The 14,987-nt window shown below is 47.8% G+C and overlaps 1 protein-coding gene and 1 pseudogene across 1 annotated transcript in view; both read left to right on the top strand.

Moving 5' to 3' along the window:
• LOC121457655 (deleted in malignant brain tumors 1 protein-like) overlaps positions 1-14,987 on the top strand; it is a 120,301-nt gene that overhangs the window by 2,409 nt on the left and 102,905 nt on the right. Inside the window, 2 exon segments of the mRNA XM_041666567.1 lie at positions 11,513-11,557; positions 12,274-12,303. Of these exon segments, the coding sequence (XP_041522501.1) occupies positions 11,513-11,557; positions 12,274-12,303 (75 nt within the window).
• LOC121457584 lies at positions 5,734-5,939 on the top strand (annotated as a pseudogene).

The following is a 14,987-nucleotide window of genomic DNA, read 5'->3' as shown; positions in this document are numbered from 1 at the left end:
AACAACAGAGTGGGTCCCCCACATAAGAATCAATCTTGGTTGATTGGTTGGTCCTAACTTTCCCCAAACCTCAACATTCATCGCACTGAAACCCAAACCTCAGTAAGAAAAGTCCTCCCAGGACTACTGAGATCTCAAGAACAATGGCAATGGGTTTTTGATCCTACTGCATGTACTGGCTTTGGGGGAGCCTAGGCAGTTTGGATGCTCACCTTACTAGACCTGGATGGAGGTGTGTGGTCCTTGAACTTCCCACAGGTCAGGGAACCCTGATTGCTCTTTGAGCTGATGAGGGAGGGGGACTTGGTCGGGGGAGGGGGAGGGAAATGTGAGGCGGTGGCGGGGAGGAGAAAGAAATCTTTAATTAATCAATCAATAAATTAATTAATTAAAAAAAAGAAAAGTCCTCCCAGTGAGGGCTGTGATTACTTCAGAAGGATCCCTGGAGGAAGCCAGTTACCCCTCTGCCCTGCTTCTGTTCTCTCTGAAGTTTGCTAACGTCCTACTAAGTGCTAGAGATGTCTGCCATATTCAACAGAACACACTGTTCTGTTCTATGGCCTCATGCTGCAGCTCCCAACGCTGCAGAAAGGCAATGAGCAAGAACGTCATGCCCTGAGCCCCTCTGCCCACAAGTTTCCCCCAAAACAAAAATAAGAGGATTATGTGCTATTTCTTTTCACCCGAGTTCTGCACACCTAAGGATATTTGAGCAGCTCGGCAGCTCTGGTAGACACACTACTTGCAAGTCTCAGTTATCAACGGGACTGTTTTTCCCTCTAACCCCTGGTGCCTCCTTTATCTTCATGCCCTTTGCAACCTTTCTGTCCCTGCCCATGATCTTGCTGAACCTCTTCCCTGAAACGCGTGGGTCATTCTACAGCTTTCAGGTTGGGGTGTGCTTGAGCTTCCAAGGAGCCGAGGATTAGTGACATGATATGGTGCAATAGGCTTTGCCTGGCTCCTAACGATTGCACAAGAGCCCAATAGACAATGGGGCCAGTATGACCTTCCAAAAATAACCACCGAGGGACGCAGTCCAGCTCCCCGAAGGTCACGTACTGATAGAAGGGATTTGTGGAGCTTGCAGATCACCGGAGCCTTGGGTGTTACTGGGACAATTCACATGAACAGTACAAAGGGCAACTTAGTGGTCACCTAAGAAGGCTGTTGGTGGCGATAAAGTGTAGCACAGTTCTAACCCAGCGGATCAATCTTTACTTTAGGACCCAGTGCAGTCTGATGATATTTCTAGCTTTTGAGTTGGTGGGAGATAGTGGTATGCTAAGAATATATTCCAGGGGTTAGCCGATATGCAGAAAGGATGTTGCGTTAAATGCAGAAGGTGTGTGATAAACCGCTCTTAAGGGGATTAACAATAGCACAGGATGGTTTTGATTATGGATCTTCAATCTTCCAGCTATTCAGTCATGAAGTTCTAGCCAACCTTGTGGACACTTTGACATTGACACAAGTGTCCTATTTTTTTTTTCTGGAAGCTTCAGCTCACAATACTCTCCAGTGTAAATAGGAAAACAATCTCTACAAAGTAATTGTGGTCAACCGACTTCTTCCAGCTATGCTACTGAAGGGTGCCTACCTGCTGTCCTGTGTACCTCAAATACCAAACAAATGTCACACTGCCCTGCTGAATGCATTGTGGACCTGGGATAGAAGTACTCACACTGACCAAACACCCACGCATGCGTTCACTCATACTGTCTTAGGTACTACTGCTGGGATGAAACACCATGACCCCCAAAAAGCTTGGGGAGGAAAGGGTTTATTTCACTGTAGACTTCCAAATCACAGCTCATTGTTGAAGGAAGGTTAGGGCAAGAATTCAAACAGGGCAGAACCTGTAGGGACTGATGCAGAGGCCATGGAGGAGTGCTGCTTACCGGCTTGCTCAGTCTGCTTTCTTATAGAACCCAGACCACCAGCCCAGGGATGACACCACTCACAACAGACTGGGCCCTCCTGCATCAATCACTAATGAAGGAAATGCCCTACAGGTTTGCATACAGCCCAGTCTTCTAGGTGCAAGTTCTCAGTGGAGGTTCCCTCCTCTCAGATGATTCTAGCTTGTGTCAAGTCGACATTACTAGCCAGCACACATACCCACACTCACATCCTCACACGTTGACACATTCATTCACATCCTCACATTCTTTCACACATACACACATTCATTCATATCCATGCACTCACACATACACTTTCATTACATACCTTCATTCACAAACACTCAACACACAAGGCCAACCTGCTTCAAACACTTTCCTCCGGGTTCCCATCCTGAAGGACCTTACCTTGTTGTTCTCACCCACTGTTCTCAATCTGACCCTCCTTCCTGGAGTATCTGTTATCTCCTTGCCTAGTCCTCCTCAAATCTTCCCTCATCCCTGGCTCATTAACTCGTATTTCCAATGAATACTTCCCAAACACTCCAGATCAAACAGGCAAGACACCATCTGTCCCCACTGCTGGCTGCCCTGGAGCTCTGTAGAAGAGGAGTGGGGACAGCTTCAGGCTGGGCATGCGTGGAGTTGCAGTATGTCTTACCCAAGACTGGAGATTGTCAGTTTTCCATATGAAAGACCAAGAGCTGGTGTAGCCCAGTGGTAGAGTACAAGCTTGGCCTGCGTATGGTCCTAGGTTCAGACCCCAGCAATAGGGCTCATCTCCCCATACAGAGGCTGGAGCTGGGCCCAGTGGTGACCCCTGTTATAGCGTCCAGGAGTTTGAGGCAGGGCTGTAAATCCAAGACCAGTCTGAGCTGTTTAGTGAGACACTGAACAAGCGAACGGATGGCTGTTGATTTAATCCTTCCTGCTATGGACACCCTTGGAGGCCACCCTTTTTCCACAGCCAGATTCTGGTCATGTAGTCATAGATCCTTGCTCCCCTCACCTTCTAGCCTGGTTCTACCCAACCCCTTCCTGGCACCAGTCTCTTTAGGGGAAGGTGGTTGCTAGCCTTTATTTACTGAGCTAATGACTTCTGTCTGGTTTAGCATCTGTGGGTTCAGATACTTGTTCTTCTTGGTCCTGTGGCCTGCCTCATCTCAGACTGGCCCCTCTAATTGCTTTCCCCAGTGGTTCACTCTGCTTCCTGACTGTTGGCAAGCATTTCTAATCATATAACTCAGCCAGGTCTAGCTTCACCAGTGGCTTACCCCCCAAGCACAGAATCCAGCCCTGTGACTGCGCTCTGCATCTGTCTTCTCCCTCCTCTCGGTTAGCCTGTCCCATCACTGCCACCTGGGGAAGCTCTTTCACACTCTTCCTTCCATTCTCCCACGGTCGCCATTGGCTTAGGAACATGTTCCCTCTCCCACCACCTCTATCCTCTCCCACCTTGAAGTTCAGCCTGTTTCTCCGACACCTGTGGCGTAACACTAACACCCTTGCCCAACCTGCCTCCGCTTGCCTTCCACCTGTACTCAATGTTCCACGGATCACACTTCGGGTTTCCAGCACAGCAGGTCTTTCACCCACTTCACAGCCTTAGGAAATGTATTTGAAGAGTATGAGTGAATGTTACTAGGGACAGAGTGGTCCTCTTGCCCATTCTTGCTCGTACAAACATCCTGTCTGGGATCATGGGTTTGGCAATGAGCAAAGGGAAAAGAATGCCCATTTTACAGGCATGAATAACTGCATTTGAAATTGCCTTGTTTGGGTAGTCAATTTTTTGGATGCATATCGGGTGTCTCTTCCATGTCCCCTGGGCCACTGGTTCTCTGATGATCTCAGGGAACAAATGATGCTTGTGTGGCCGGCATCCCTGGGACCTTGGTGCTCAGCTTTCTTGGGTTAATTTGTATGCGCTCAAGCAATTTGCTCACTAGAATCTAGAACCACAGCTGATGACTTAGGGTTGGCCTGATCTGAATGGCTGGGACGCTGTGTTCATCTGTGGAAATTTTAATAGTTCAAGAAAAGTTCTAGAGGTGGACAAGATGAGGTTTCTTTCTGGGGGGAAAAACAACCTACCAATAAGACCGGAGCTGGGAAGCAAGCTGTGGTCTAATTACAGAGGGTTTTAAAACTCAGGCTAAGAACTTTTATCTTTATCTAGTAGATAGTTAGGACCTAGTACAGTTATCAAAATGATGCTAATGTGACAAGGCCTAGAGTGGAAGAGAAGTTAGGGAAAGTGACTGAATTAACAACAGAGAAGACAGACAGACACAAGCACACACATGGACACACAGAAGCATACACACTCTTACAGCTCTTTATTCTGGATGGCCACATGTTTATTCAATAGCAATAGAGATCCGTTACTATTCTTCTTTCTTCCTATCTCCTTCCCTTCTTCCTTTTTCTTCTTTCCAATGACCACCTATAATCCTGGTCACTTGCTAGGCCTAACTAGCACACACTAGACGGTTCCTAATGAGATGACGAGTATGTAATATTTTCGAAATATTGAGTCTGGGTTCAATGGCACACTCTTTCAATCCCAGGAGTTAGGAGGCAGAGGTGAGCAGATCCCTATGAGTTTGAGGCCTGTCTTGTCTATCTAGAGTGTTCCATGTCAGTCATGGCTCCATAGTGAGATCTTGTCTCAAAAGAGAGTTAAGACCTAAAATATACCCAAAGCTTTAATACTATTGATGAAAAGTAATTGGTGCCAGGCATGGTGTCAGCCTCAGGAGGCTGAGGCAGGAGGATGAAAAGTTAGAGGCTGTTCCAGACTGTCTCAAGGGGCCCGGTGGGAAAGACTGGGTAAATATAAAGGAGAAAGCCTGACCTGCTGTAGTGTCTGGGAGGAGGAGAGCCAGAGCAAAAGCCAAGCTGGAGTGTGGACAAGATAAAGAGCATGTTCCGGAGACCAGAGGCATTAGAGTCTGAGTGTCCAACCACGGGCTCACCCCGCCCAGGCCTCTGTGTCCTGACTTTCTCATCTGTTACACACGAATACTAACAATGGCAGAGCCTCTCCCAACCAGTTCAGCACAGGGAACGCATACTACTTAGACTCAAAGGGGGCACACCAGGAGCACTGCAGGAAGGCCAGCAGCACCAACCCTGAGAGCTCTGTCATCTCTGGCAGCCTGACTCAGACCTCTGCTCAGTGCACTGTCCACTGCCTCACTTGGTTGCTCATCTGTGAAGAGGACAAAGGACGGGGTCACCCTTGGTATGTTCCAGGGCATTACCCAATGTCAAAGCACAGCAGGCTCTCTCTATAGACATCTGGCCATTAGTTAGGCTATTGTAAAATTACTCCGACCCAACAGTACCATAGGCTTGGGTTCTTTGTGGTCTACTAAGCAGGGAGCCACCTCCCAATGGCTAAAGCAAAGAGTGGGCTGAATGACGGGTAGACTCACCAGGGGACCACGGTGGGGACAGTCCTGGCTTTGAATTAATGATATCAGAGAAAAGTTATTGCTCCTGGCCAGGAAGAGTCAGGAATGAGTTTAAAACAACACAACAAAACACAACAATAGCACCAACAACAATCCTGCTGTTTTAATTCTAGTAGAAACCAAATAAATACCTTCTTATAACCAAGCCTAACTTTAAAAGACAAAAACCAGGGCCAAGCCTTTAATCCCAGTGCTTTGGAGACAGAGGTATGCAGATTTTGTAAAGTTAAGGCCAGCCATGGTTACAGGGAGTGGCATTGTCCAAAATAAATAAATAAATAAATAAAAAATAAGGAAGGAAAGAATTAAAAAACAAAACAAAGTAAGCTTTCCACCTGATTGCTGCCATCATGGATACTAGGCACGTGCAACCCATCAAGTTGGCTAGGGTAACCAAAGAGCTGGGCAGGCCCGGTTCGCAGGGACAGTGCACGTAGGTACGTGTGGAATTTATGGATGACATCACTCTGTCACCCAAAACGTCAATGGTACCGTTCGAGAGGGAGATGTGCTCACCCCATTGGAGTCAGAAAGGGAGGCTCAGAGGTTGCGCTGACCTTCCTGCTGGGTCCTGAGTATCCACCACTTGGCCCATGATGACCTGCAACTATTAAATAAAACATTTGTAATTTTTTAAAAGTAAAATTAAGAAAAATGATTCTAAAGATCTTCTCAAATGAGGAAAAAGGTAATGAAAATAAGACTAGGAAAACTTTTAAGTAGGAAAAAATTGCTGTAAAAAACCAGTCCAAGAAGTGTTAGAAACAGCAGATTAACTGGAAGTGCAGTGGAATTTCTATGTAAACTGTCACTTCCTTAACAAAAATTCAGCATTAACTACAGATGGCTAGAAAAATCACAATAAAGTTTACTGACCGACAAACTTGTTTGCACAGAAGCCTCACCCCAGTCCTTGCCATTCATATCTCTAGAGTCTGACATGTTCAGGTGGAAGTTCCATCCCAGTCTGGTGGTGCAGGAACTTTGCAAAACTGTCAACTGAAATTAACACAGAACTGACAGAAAAGGGGAATTTTAAGATCAAGTGCATCTCAAGGCAGGAGCTGCAGGAAAATGGATCCCAGAGCACCTGGTCCTTTCCCGGTGGGCATCCCTGCTCTGGGTGGCTGCAAATTCAGATTCCCAGTCTCTGCTGTGCCTGGGGAGTGGTGGGTTTGGAGCAAGACCCTGGAGGTTTCCATGGGACCTGGGTTGACTGTGTTCAGGGTCCCTGCAGGGCTCTAACATGGCGGATACATCTCAGCTTGCTACAGGAGGGACATCAGAGGATCCGGAGCAAAGCTGGGGAAGGGGAAGCCTAAGAGAAGCCCCATTCAAGGCATGTCTGTGGAGCAACAAGATGGTGAGTTCTCATCAGACAAGGCCTGTGGGTGGCCTGCAGAAAGGTGGCCAAGGGAGTAAGGGTACCTTGAGGTGGAAGGTCATCAAAGCCCCTGGGGATGGACAGTCCAAACACAGTAGGATGAGCAGTCACTTATCCTCAGAAATAAGAATACCCCAGTGCTATGTGTGCCTCACAAGACAGAGACTGCCAGAACCTTCTCGGCCTCCATGGTTCTTGTACATTAGTGGCGGAGAGAATTCTTAAATGTTGGACTACAGGGAATCACTCAAGACTGCTTTAGAACTTGTTGAACATGCAAAGTCTTGGGCCTTACTCCCAGACAGGGTGTACCCCAGAACCTTCATATTTAACAATCTCTCTCAGAGATGGGAACCAGGACAGCCCTGCTCTGTGGTGACTGGGAAGAGGTGATAGCAGGAGAGCATTCCACTCTCTCCTCCCACAGCTTCCCCTAAGTAGTTTCGGGAATGCAGAACAATTCTCATCTGTCAATTACTGGTTCATAAAACAGAGATAATAAAAGCCTCTAAGTACCCCCTCTGTGCCAGGCACTTCACCTGCCTCTGTCTCACGACCACCCTCCAAGGTATGCACTGCTTTCTTTTGCAGAAGAGGAAAAGAGAAGCTAAGTGGCCCACATAGATAGATTTGCATAGCTAGCGACTGACCAAGTCAAGCCCTACCTTGGGTGGGTTTCTATCCACTCTCTTAGCAAAACTCGCTGCCCCCTGAGAACACTGGGACAGGCAGTAGGCACCCAGCAAAGTGCTGGCAGGCAAAAATGTGAGTGCCAAGTGACAGTGGAGGGCAGCCCTGTCCCTGTACAGTGGAATGCACTCCCTGAGCATTTGCCTTTGCCCGCCACCCCTCATCCGACACCATAGGGCACAGCGGAAATGACCCAAGAATTCAAGTTCTTAGACTGAAATATCAAGTGGTCAGAGTTGGGTAGTTTCTGTCTTTGTAGATGAAGATTTTCTTGCTGGAGCAGGTGGAGGCTGGGGCACAGAAGGAAAAGGGGATCGCAAAGAACAAAGCGAAGCCTCGTGGCTTCCCATCACAACAGGACCTCAAATGAGGATGCAGGGAGATCTATGGAGTCCCATTCTGGTCCTCATTAGTCAATGTTCTAACACCAGGAAGCTGTTGCTACTGTCATCTTTTCCTTCCTGGTACAATGGGGGACAATAGTATCCTACATGGTATCTGGGAGCTTTGCAAAGTTGTCCATGGAAGGGGTTTTAGCCATGTGCTGGAAACACAGGTGGTACTCCTGGGTAGTTGGTGGGGAAGTCGACTCTATATTCACCAACACTCAGGTGGTGGTGGAGACTACCTTTCTCCCGAAGACTGGCTTCCTGTGCAGCTCGTGGAAGGTTCTAACAGGTGTTCTGGCCGAGTGGAGGTGTATTTTGAAGGCGTGTGGGGCACAGTGTGCGACGATCTGTGGGACGAGAAGGAAGCACAGGTCGTGTGCCAGCAGCTGGGCTGCGGGGTCGCCGTGCCCACCCTGGGAGAGGCCCCCTTCGGTCAGGGCTCTGGCCCCATTCTTCTGGATGATGTGCAGTGCTTTGGGACTGAGGTCTCCCTGGGCCAGTGCTCTCATGCTGGCTGGTTCATCCACAACTGTGGGCACGAGGAAGACGTTGGTGTTGTCTGCTCTGGTAAATCACTTCCCATCCTCCCCAAGAGTTGATTTTTCACTTTAGCCAATCATCCTCCTTTCTCCCCGACCCAAAGGAAACTCTTGTAACATAGTGTCTTGTGGGATCAAAAGTCTTGTCCCAGGCGCCTTCCAGAATGACACTTGTGTGACTGGGCCTCTCCTTCATGGGATCTGAGAAGTAGCCAAACGTGGATCTCTTATTCTACCCAAGTCCTCCTGCATCCCCTTAAGTGGCACTAGAGTGACATACTGGAAATGGAAACTCTCAGGCCAGCTGCAAGGTTATGTGATTTGTGGGTCCTAGCGTGAGATCTACGAGCAATTTCTAGATAGGGATAGCAGAGCAGCTGCAAAGGGTGGACCTCTTCTAACTATGGGCCATGTGGAATTGCGGGGAGGCACCCCTAGGTGGCGCTCTACTGGTCCTCTCCCCACACTCATCTCTCTGTGCTTGGTGTGACACTGCCTATCTTTGAGCCTTTTCCTAACTAAATGGGAGCGATCATTGGGATGGTAATCATGGTGACCCTGTGTCCTGCCCTATATCCTGAGAGCCAGACTGTCAATAACATGGTCTCTAAAATTCTGCTTTTGGGGGAATCAAGCTCCCAGAGACAGAGTAGTTCTGGCCCTGGTGAAGCAGCTGTGGATGCTAGAACAAGGTATAGAGTTGGGTGGAAGAGAGAAGAAAGCCCTCCCTCCCCAGAAAGCCCCCCCCCCCCCCCCATACTCACCAGTTGCTAACTGGTGAACCAGAGACTCCTCTCCAAGTTTCCTCTGCTCACATTTCAAGGTTCAGCCTTCTAGGAAGCAGGAACTAAGGCTTCATCCCCTGGCCAAGAGCTAAGTACTCACCTCACGAGCCTTTTCTGTGGAAGGCTGGGGAGGTCTAACAGGGAACAAAACGTCTCTGACTCCATGGGATGGGCTAATGGCCTCCTTGCGCGTGCCCGCTGCCACCAGAGAGCAGCATGTCTCATTCTTGGTGACTGCTGATGTCATGAGCTCTGTCATGGCTAGGGTCTTTCCCACTGCAGGAAGTATAGAGGAGTTCTGGTCCATGAAACTGCCATTCCTAAGGTAGCTCTCCAGCCTGCAGGAGAAAGTTCCCCTGATTATCCTTATTCTGAGACCTGCTTTAAGGTTGAACTGGGGCACCCGCTTCTAAGAGCATTTCCAGCGAACCCACAGTCCCGCCACTATGGGGCAGAATTCACACTGGCCTCGTGTGGGTGCTCTGAGCAGCCTGGGTGGGCAGAAGGAGGACTTGGCTGCTCTCCCAGGCTACACATTCTTGGGCCAGGTACCCTGAGAGGGAAGGGTTGAAAGCAGTCTAGCTAGCAAATTAGCATAAGTATAAACTTTGCTTTGGGGGACTTAAAAGCCCTTTTCAAGTATATCTTTTTGTGGTTGTTCCCAGCTGGAGTTGATTTTGTGCCCTAGGAAGCAAATTTGATTGTCACATGGGACGGGGGGGGGGGGGGGGGGATGCCTCTGGTATCTGTGGTAGCCTCCAGGGACGCTGATAAACCTTATACAAGGCACAGGATGACTCTCCACTACAAACTCTTCCAGTATCAGCTGACAATAGCACAGAAGCTTTAGAATTGAGCAGGTTCAGGTGGAGATATTGACATCAGCAACTAATCATAAATTAATAATGCATTGAAAGTTGATAGATTAATAGTTACTTTCATAGTGGCGGGAAATTGTCTGCAACTCCTTATCCAAGTGCCAGCTTGGACCCAGCACTTCCCAATAATTTCATCTGATTTTCTCTTGATTGTCTCTCTCTCTCTCTCTCTTTCTCTCTCTCTCTCTCTCTCTCTCTCTCTCTCTCTCTCTCTCTCGATTTATTTATTTATTAAGTATATAGTTTTCTGTCTGCATGTATGCTTGCAGGCCAGAAGAGGGCACCAGATCTTATAAATGGTTGTGCGCCACCATGTGCTTGCTGTGAATTGAACACAGTACCTCTGGAAGAGCAGCCTTAACCTCTGAGCCATCTCTCCAGCCCCATTTGCTTTCTTTTCTACTGATTGAAGTTGATTTGTAAATGTGCTATTTTGGTGGGTCTGTTGAATTAGAATTTGAATCATAGCTTGCCGCATGATTCCTAGAAACAAATGTCTGACTGGTTTTGCTGAAGAGGCTGCCTCAAAGCATAAATCCTCTCTGCTCATGGGGTGCTTTGCAGTTCTGTAAGCACTTTGCACCCGTCTTCCACCCCATCCTTATCACTCAGGTGGGTTTGCTTTATTGTTCTTGTTTAGAAAACAAAGAAACCAAAATTAAGGAGCAAAATTAAGTCAAGGTCAAAAGGAATGCCTTCTTGACCAATAGCATGCATCTGGACCTGAGGTAGCCATATACAATGTCCACCAAATATGCAAAGGTGCCGTGAACCTTAGCAAAACGTATGAGCATCCACAGTGGTCAGTGTTGTTCTGCTAATAGTCTCATCCATAGCATCTGCTTAACCACCATAACATGCACACACCCTTGACAAGATCCCCATGTACAGGGAGAAACCCCACCCATGCCGCTAATGGGGGCTGGAGGGGGAGTAGTTGACTTGTCAGCAAGAGAACAAATTCTGACTAGAGAATCAGTTGCCTTGTCAAACATCAAGACCCCAGGGTTGCCTGCCTTCAGCAGAGACTCTGGAATCCCATTCACTTTCAAAGTCTAAAGGATACCAAAGTTGCATTTATTTTAACATGAAACAGCCTTTGAAATATTCAGTACCCAGTAGCATAAATCCCTTAAGAAAATGTGCCTATTTAATGTGTGGCCACCCAGCTCCAACCCCAAGCTGAGAAGCTAGGCAAACCAACCCTCTCTGAAACACCTGGGCAAACCCTGCACACAGTTCACACTGACATCCCCACAAACACCAAACAAAGGTAAATGAACTCTCTTTTCTAGGTAGCATTGGCTTTTCTGAACTAGCCCCATGTAACTAATTCTAAGCTGAGCTTTCCTCTGGGGACAGGGTACCAGGGCAGCAGCAAGCCATTCAGCAAGGCAGAACACTGCAGTGTTTATCCCTTCCCATAGACTCACCTTGTGTTCTACCTTCTTTTCTTCCTCGCAGAATCTGAAAACATTCTTACAGAAAGTGAAACTTCAAGAGATTTTGGTAAGAGCAAAGACCTTAGCATGTCTTTAATAGAGCACCCACACGCTCCCCCAGGCATCTGATTGCATTTGCTACCATAACCCACATCGGGGGCAGGGAAGGGCAGAAGACAAACATAAGGACCCACCAAAAGCAAAGAAAATGAAGAGGTTTCTTGGCTTTAACCACACAGGTAGTATTTCATCCCCAAACTGCACTGTTCTGGTTGCTCAAACGTATTTCAGAGAAGTCTGGAGGAGACAATGAATCTGGGTTGGCAAATTTTAACTCTAAGGTGCAACTGAACTCAGACTGACTAAGGAGAGTCCTAACTTCAGACACAAGACAGAGAGGAAAGTCCCAAGGATAACGTGTGCCTTCAATTCCTCCGCCACATGCTAACGGCGGAAAGAGGAAAGCCTTGCTTATCCAACAAGCAAGTCTCTTGATGTACTCCTTTGTAATGACCACAGGACTACTCTTTTCTATGCTTTGGACCCTGCTGCCTTCTGGAAGCCAATGCCTTTGTGCACATAGCCCAATTTGTAAATGACCGACTCTGAGCTTCCTGAACTCAGCATCAGTTTTCACCGATCAGATCCTACTGCACACACACACCCTTCCCTCATGCCATCCTGGTGCCAGCTAATGTCTACATTGTGCGATGCCACACACAGTGTACTTAGGTGGGCTCTTTTGCATGGAAGTGACTCCTGTTTATTTATCTTTGCTCTTAGATGCTGAACTCTTAACACCGTTTCCTGGTGGTGAGTCACGGTTTCCTGGCCATTTGTGGGATGTGATCAGGCAAGGTTTTCTAACTAGTGGGTAAATCTTTAGCCATACAAATCTTACTGAATAGAATGATGTCACCAAAGAATCCCTGTGCATTCACCCCATTAATAATACTCTATGGACTTTGTTTAGACTGTTTTGCTTTTCTTACCATGCTGGAGAACGCTCTACCTGCTTCATAGGTGTTCTTAGTACAACTCCTTCCTACTCCTCTCCAAGCCTTGAGTCCATTGTTACTTAGAAAAGACATCTCCACCCCAGCTATCCATTACCCACTCTCAAATCATTATGAACACCACCACCTTTGCTTCCTGGCACTTGGCATTCTTGCAGATCTCCATTTAATTCTAGATTAAAATGGCTCACTTTAGAAAAGTGGGTGTTATTGCCACTGGGATACACCTTAAGATTAAATCTGCTAGATACTTCTCACAGCTCTTCCTGGGTCCCAACTCAGTGGGAATGGGGCAGAATTCACCTCAGTTGCTAGATTATGACCTTTGTGCTAAGAAGGATCAGGCCCATCCTGTAGTGATAGGATCCCCTGTGCCATCTGCTCAAATGTGTTATTGTGTAGTGAGGGCGTGCTGTGTGATTAGGCAAACTGATTCAAGTGGAGTAGCTTCCTCCCAGCGATGCTTTCGTGTCTTTAAGACTGGCCACAGTTGCAGCTCGCCAATGGGTCAGGAAGATGCTCTGGGCGAGTAGAAGTTTTCTACCATGGCCAGTGGGGCAGGGTTTGTGATGACCAATGGGACCTGCGTGAAGCCCACGTGGTGTGCCGACAACTGAACTGTGGGCGTGCCCTCGAAGCCCCCGTCAAGGCACGGTTTGGTGATGGCCCAGGCGAGTTTCTGCTGGATGAGATGGGCTGTACTGGTACAGAGAGTTTTTTGGGGCAGTGCCCTCATGCTGGCTGGCACCTGCATAACTGTGGTCCTGGAGAAGATGCCAGTGTCATCTGTGAAGGTAAGAGCCACCTCTCCCTCCAACAGCGCACATCTTATCAAGATCCCATCCTTTGGGCTGGGAGTCTAGCCTTTAACAGCTGGGCCATCTCTCCAACCCAAGGAACCTTTATATCCACATCTGCAGCCACAGATTGGCCCTGCTGCGTGGACAGGCCAGACATAAAGAGACACAGTTAGAGTAAGTGCTCAGGCCTTGAGCTCAGGATTTTCAGACACTAGATGATGAAGTGGATCTTACACAGAAAACATAGTGACAGACATGAGCAGTTTCATTGTAAGGATTCCAAGACATCCATAAAGGGATAACCTGACTCACCAGTGAGGAGACTCATTCAAGGGTACTGTGAAGAATGAAGATAAAATTTTCCCATTAATACTCGCAAGGCAAACCAAGTCCAGCGGTACACAGCACTGTGGCGACTGTGGGAGGGAGGAGGATAGCTAAAGTTCAAGGCCAGCCCATGTGATGTAGTTCATTCCAGGCTAGATTGGTTCACACGGGAGCAGGGGAGGGGGAGGAATCTTGTTTCAAAAAAAAAAAAATAGAGCTGGTGAGATAGCTCAGCTAGTAAAGAGATTGCCCTGTAAGCGTGTGGACCTGAACTTGATCCCAAGATCCCATGTAAGAAAGCCAGGAGCAGTGGCATGTGCTCACTGGCCAGACCCCGGCCTAGGAAACAAGGTGGATGGGAGCTGAGCTCTGCCCCCAACACATGTGCCCCTGTACACACACGCACACACGCACACAAATATAGTTGTGACCCAGAATAGCTTTAGTTTGTCCTGCTGATTTCGAGTTCATGGGAAAGGATCTGTATTTACAAATCTTTGAGGAAGTAGAGAGTATCGAGGTCAGTGTGGGGGGCTGGGCTTCTCCTCCCAGCATTGTGGACATTTGGGTCAGTCTTGGTGGTGGGTGGGCTGCCCTGGGCTTTGGGGCTGTTTTATAGCATTCCTGGTCTCTACTCGCCCACAACTGTGGTAACCTCAATGTGGTTGTGACAGCCACGACATCTTCTACTGTGTCGCTTTGCAAAGCAAATTCCCTAGCTTAGAACCACTGGTCTAGGGATGCAACATAACTCTAGATTTCCACCAATCACAGGACTAATTTTCAGCACATTATCAATGCCATCTGTGTACCAAATGGGAGGGGACTCTGGTTTAATGTTACAGGATTAAGTGGGAGTCGCCATCCGTTGGTGTATTCCAGTGGCCACAATGTCTGCATTCCTGAGCCACTGAGATATTACCCAGGGCTGGAGAGGTGACTTAGCAGTTAAGAACATGTACTGCCCTTACAGAAATCCAAGTTCACTTCCAGGCACCCATGTTGGGAGGCTCACAAAGGTATCTAACTTCAGACCCAGGGGTTCTAACAGCCTCTTCTGGCCTCCATGGGCACTGTACCCACATGCATATACTAATACACATACACAAAATTAAAAAATAGAAAAACTGGAAAGATAGCTCAGTTGCTAAGAGCACTTGCTGTCTTTGCAGAGGATTTGGGCTCTGTTCCCAGCACCCACACGACAGCATACATCCATCTAATTTCAGAGGGTCCTGCACCCTCTTCTGACCTCTTGTGGGCACCAGGCATTCGTGCCATGCACATGCATATACACAGTCGAATAACTCATACATGCAAAATAAAAATAAAGGGATATTTTAAAAATAAACAA

This window comes from Microtus oregoni, unplaced genomic scaffold (assembly GCF_018167655.1).
Source record: "Microtus oregoni isolate MIOR12 unplaced genomic scaffold, Mior012 000016F_ref0000370, whole genome shotgun sequence".
Lineage (NCBI taxonomy): Eukaryota > Metazoa > Chordata > Mammalia > Rodentia > Cricetidae > Microtus > Microtus oregoni.
Note: the sequence above shows the minus strand (reverse complement) of the source record. Positions and strands in the feature narration are given on the sequence as shown.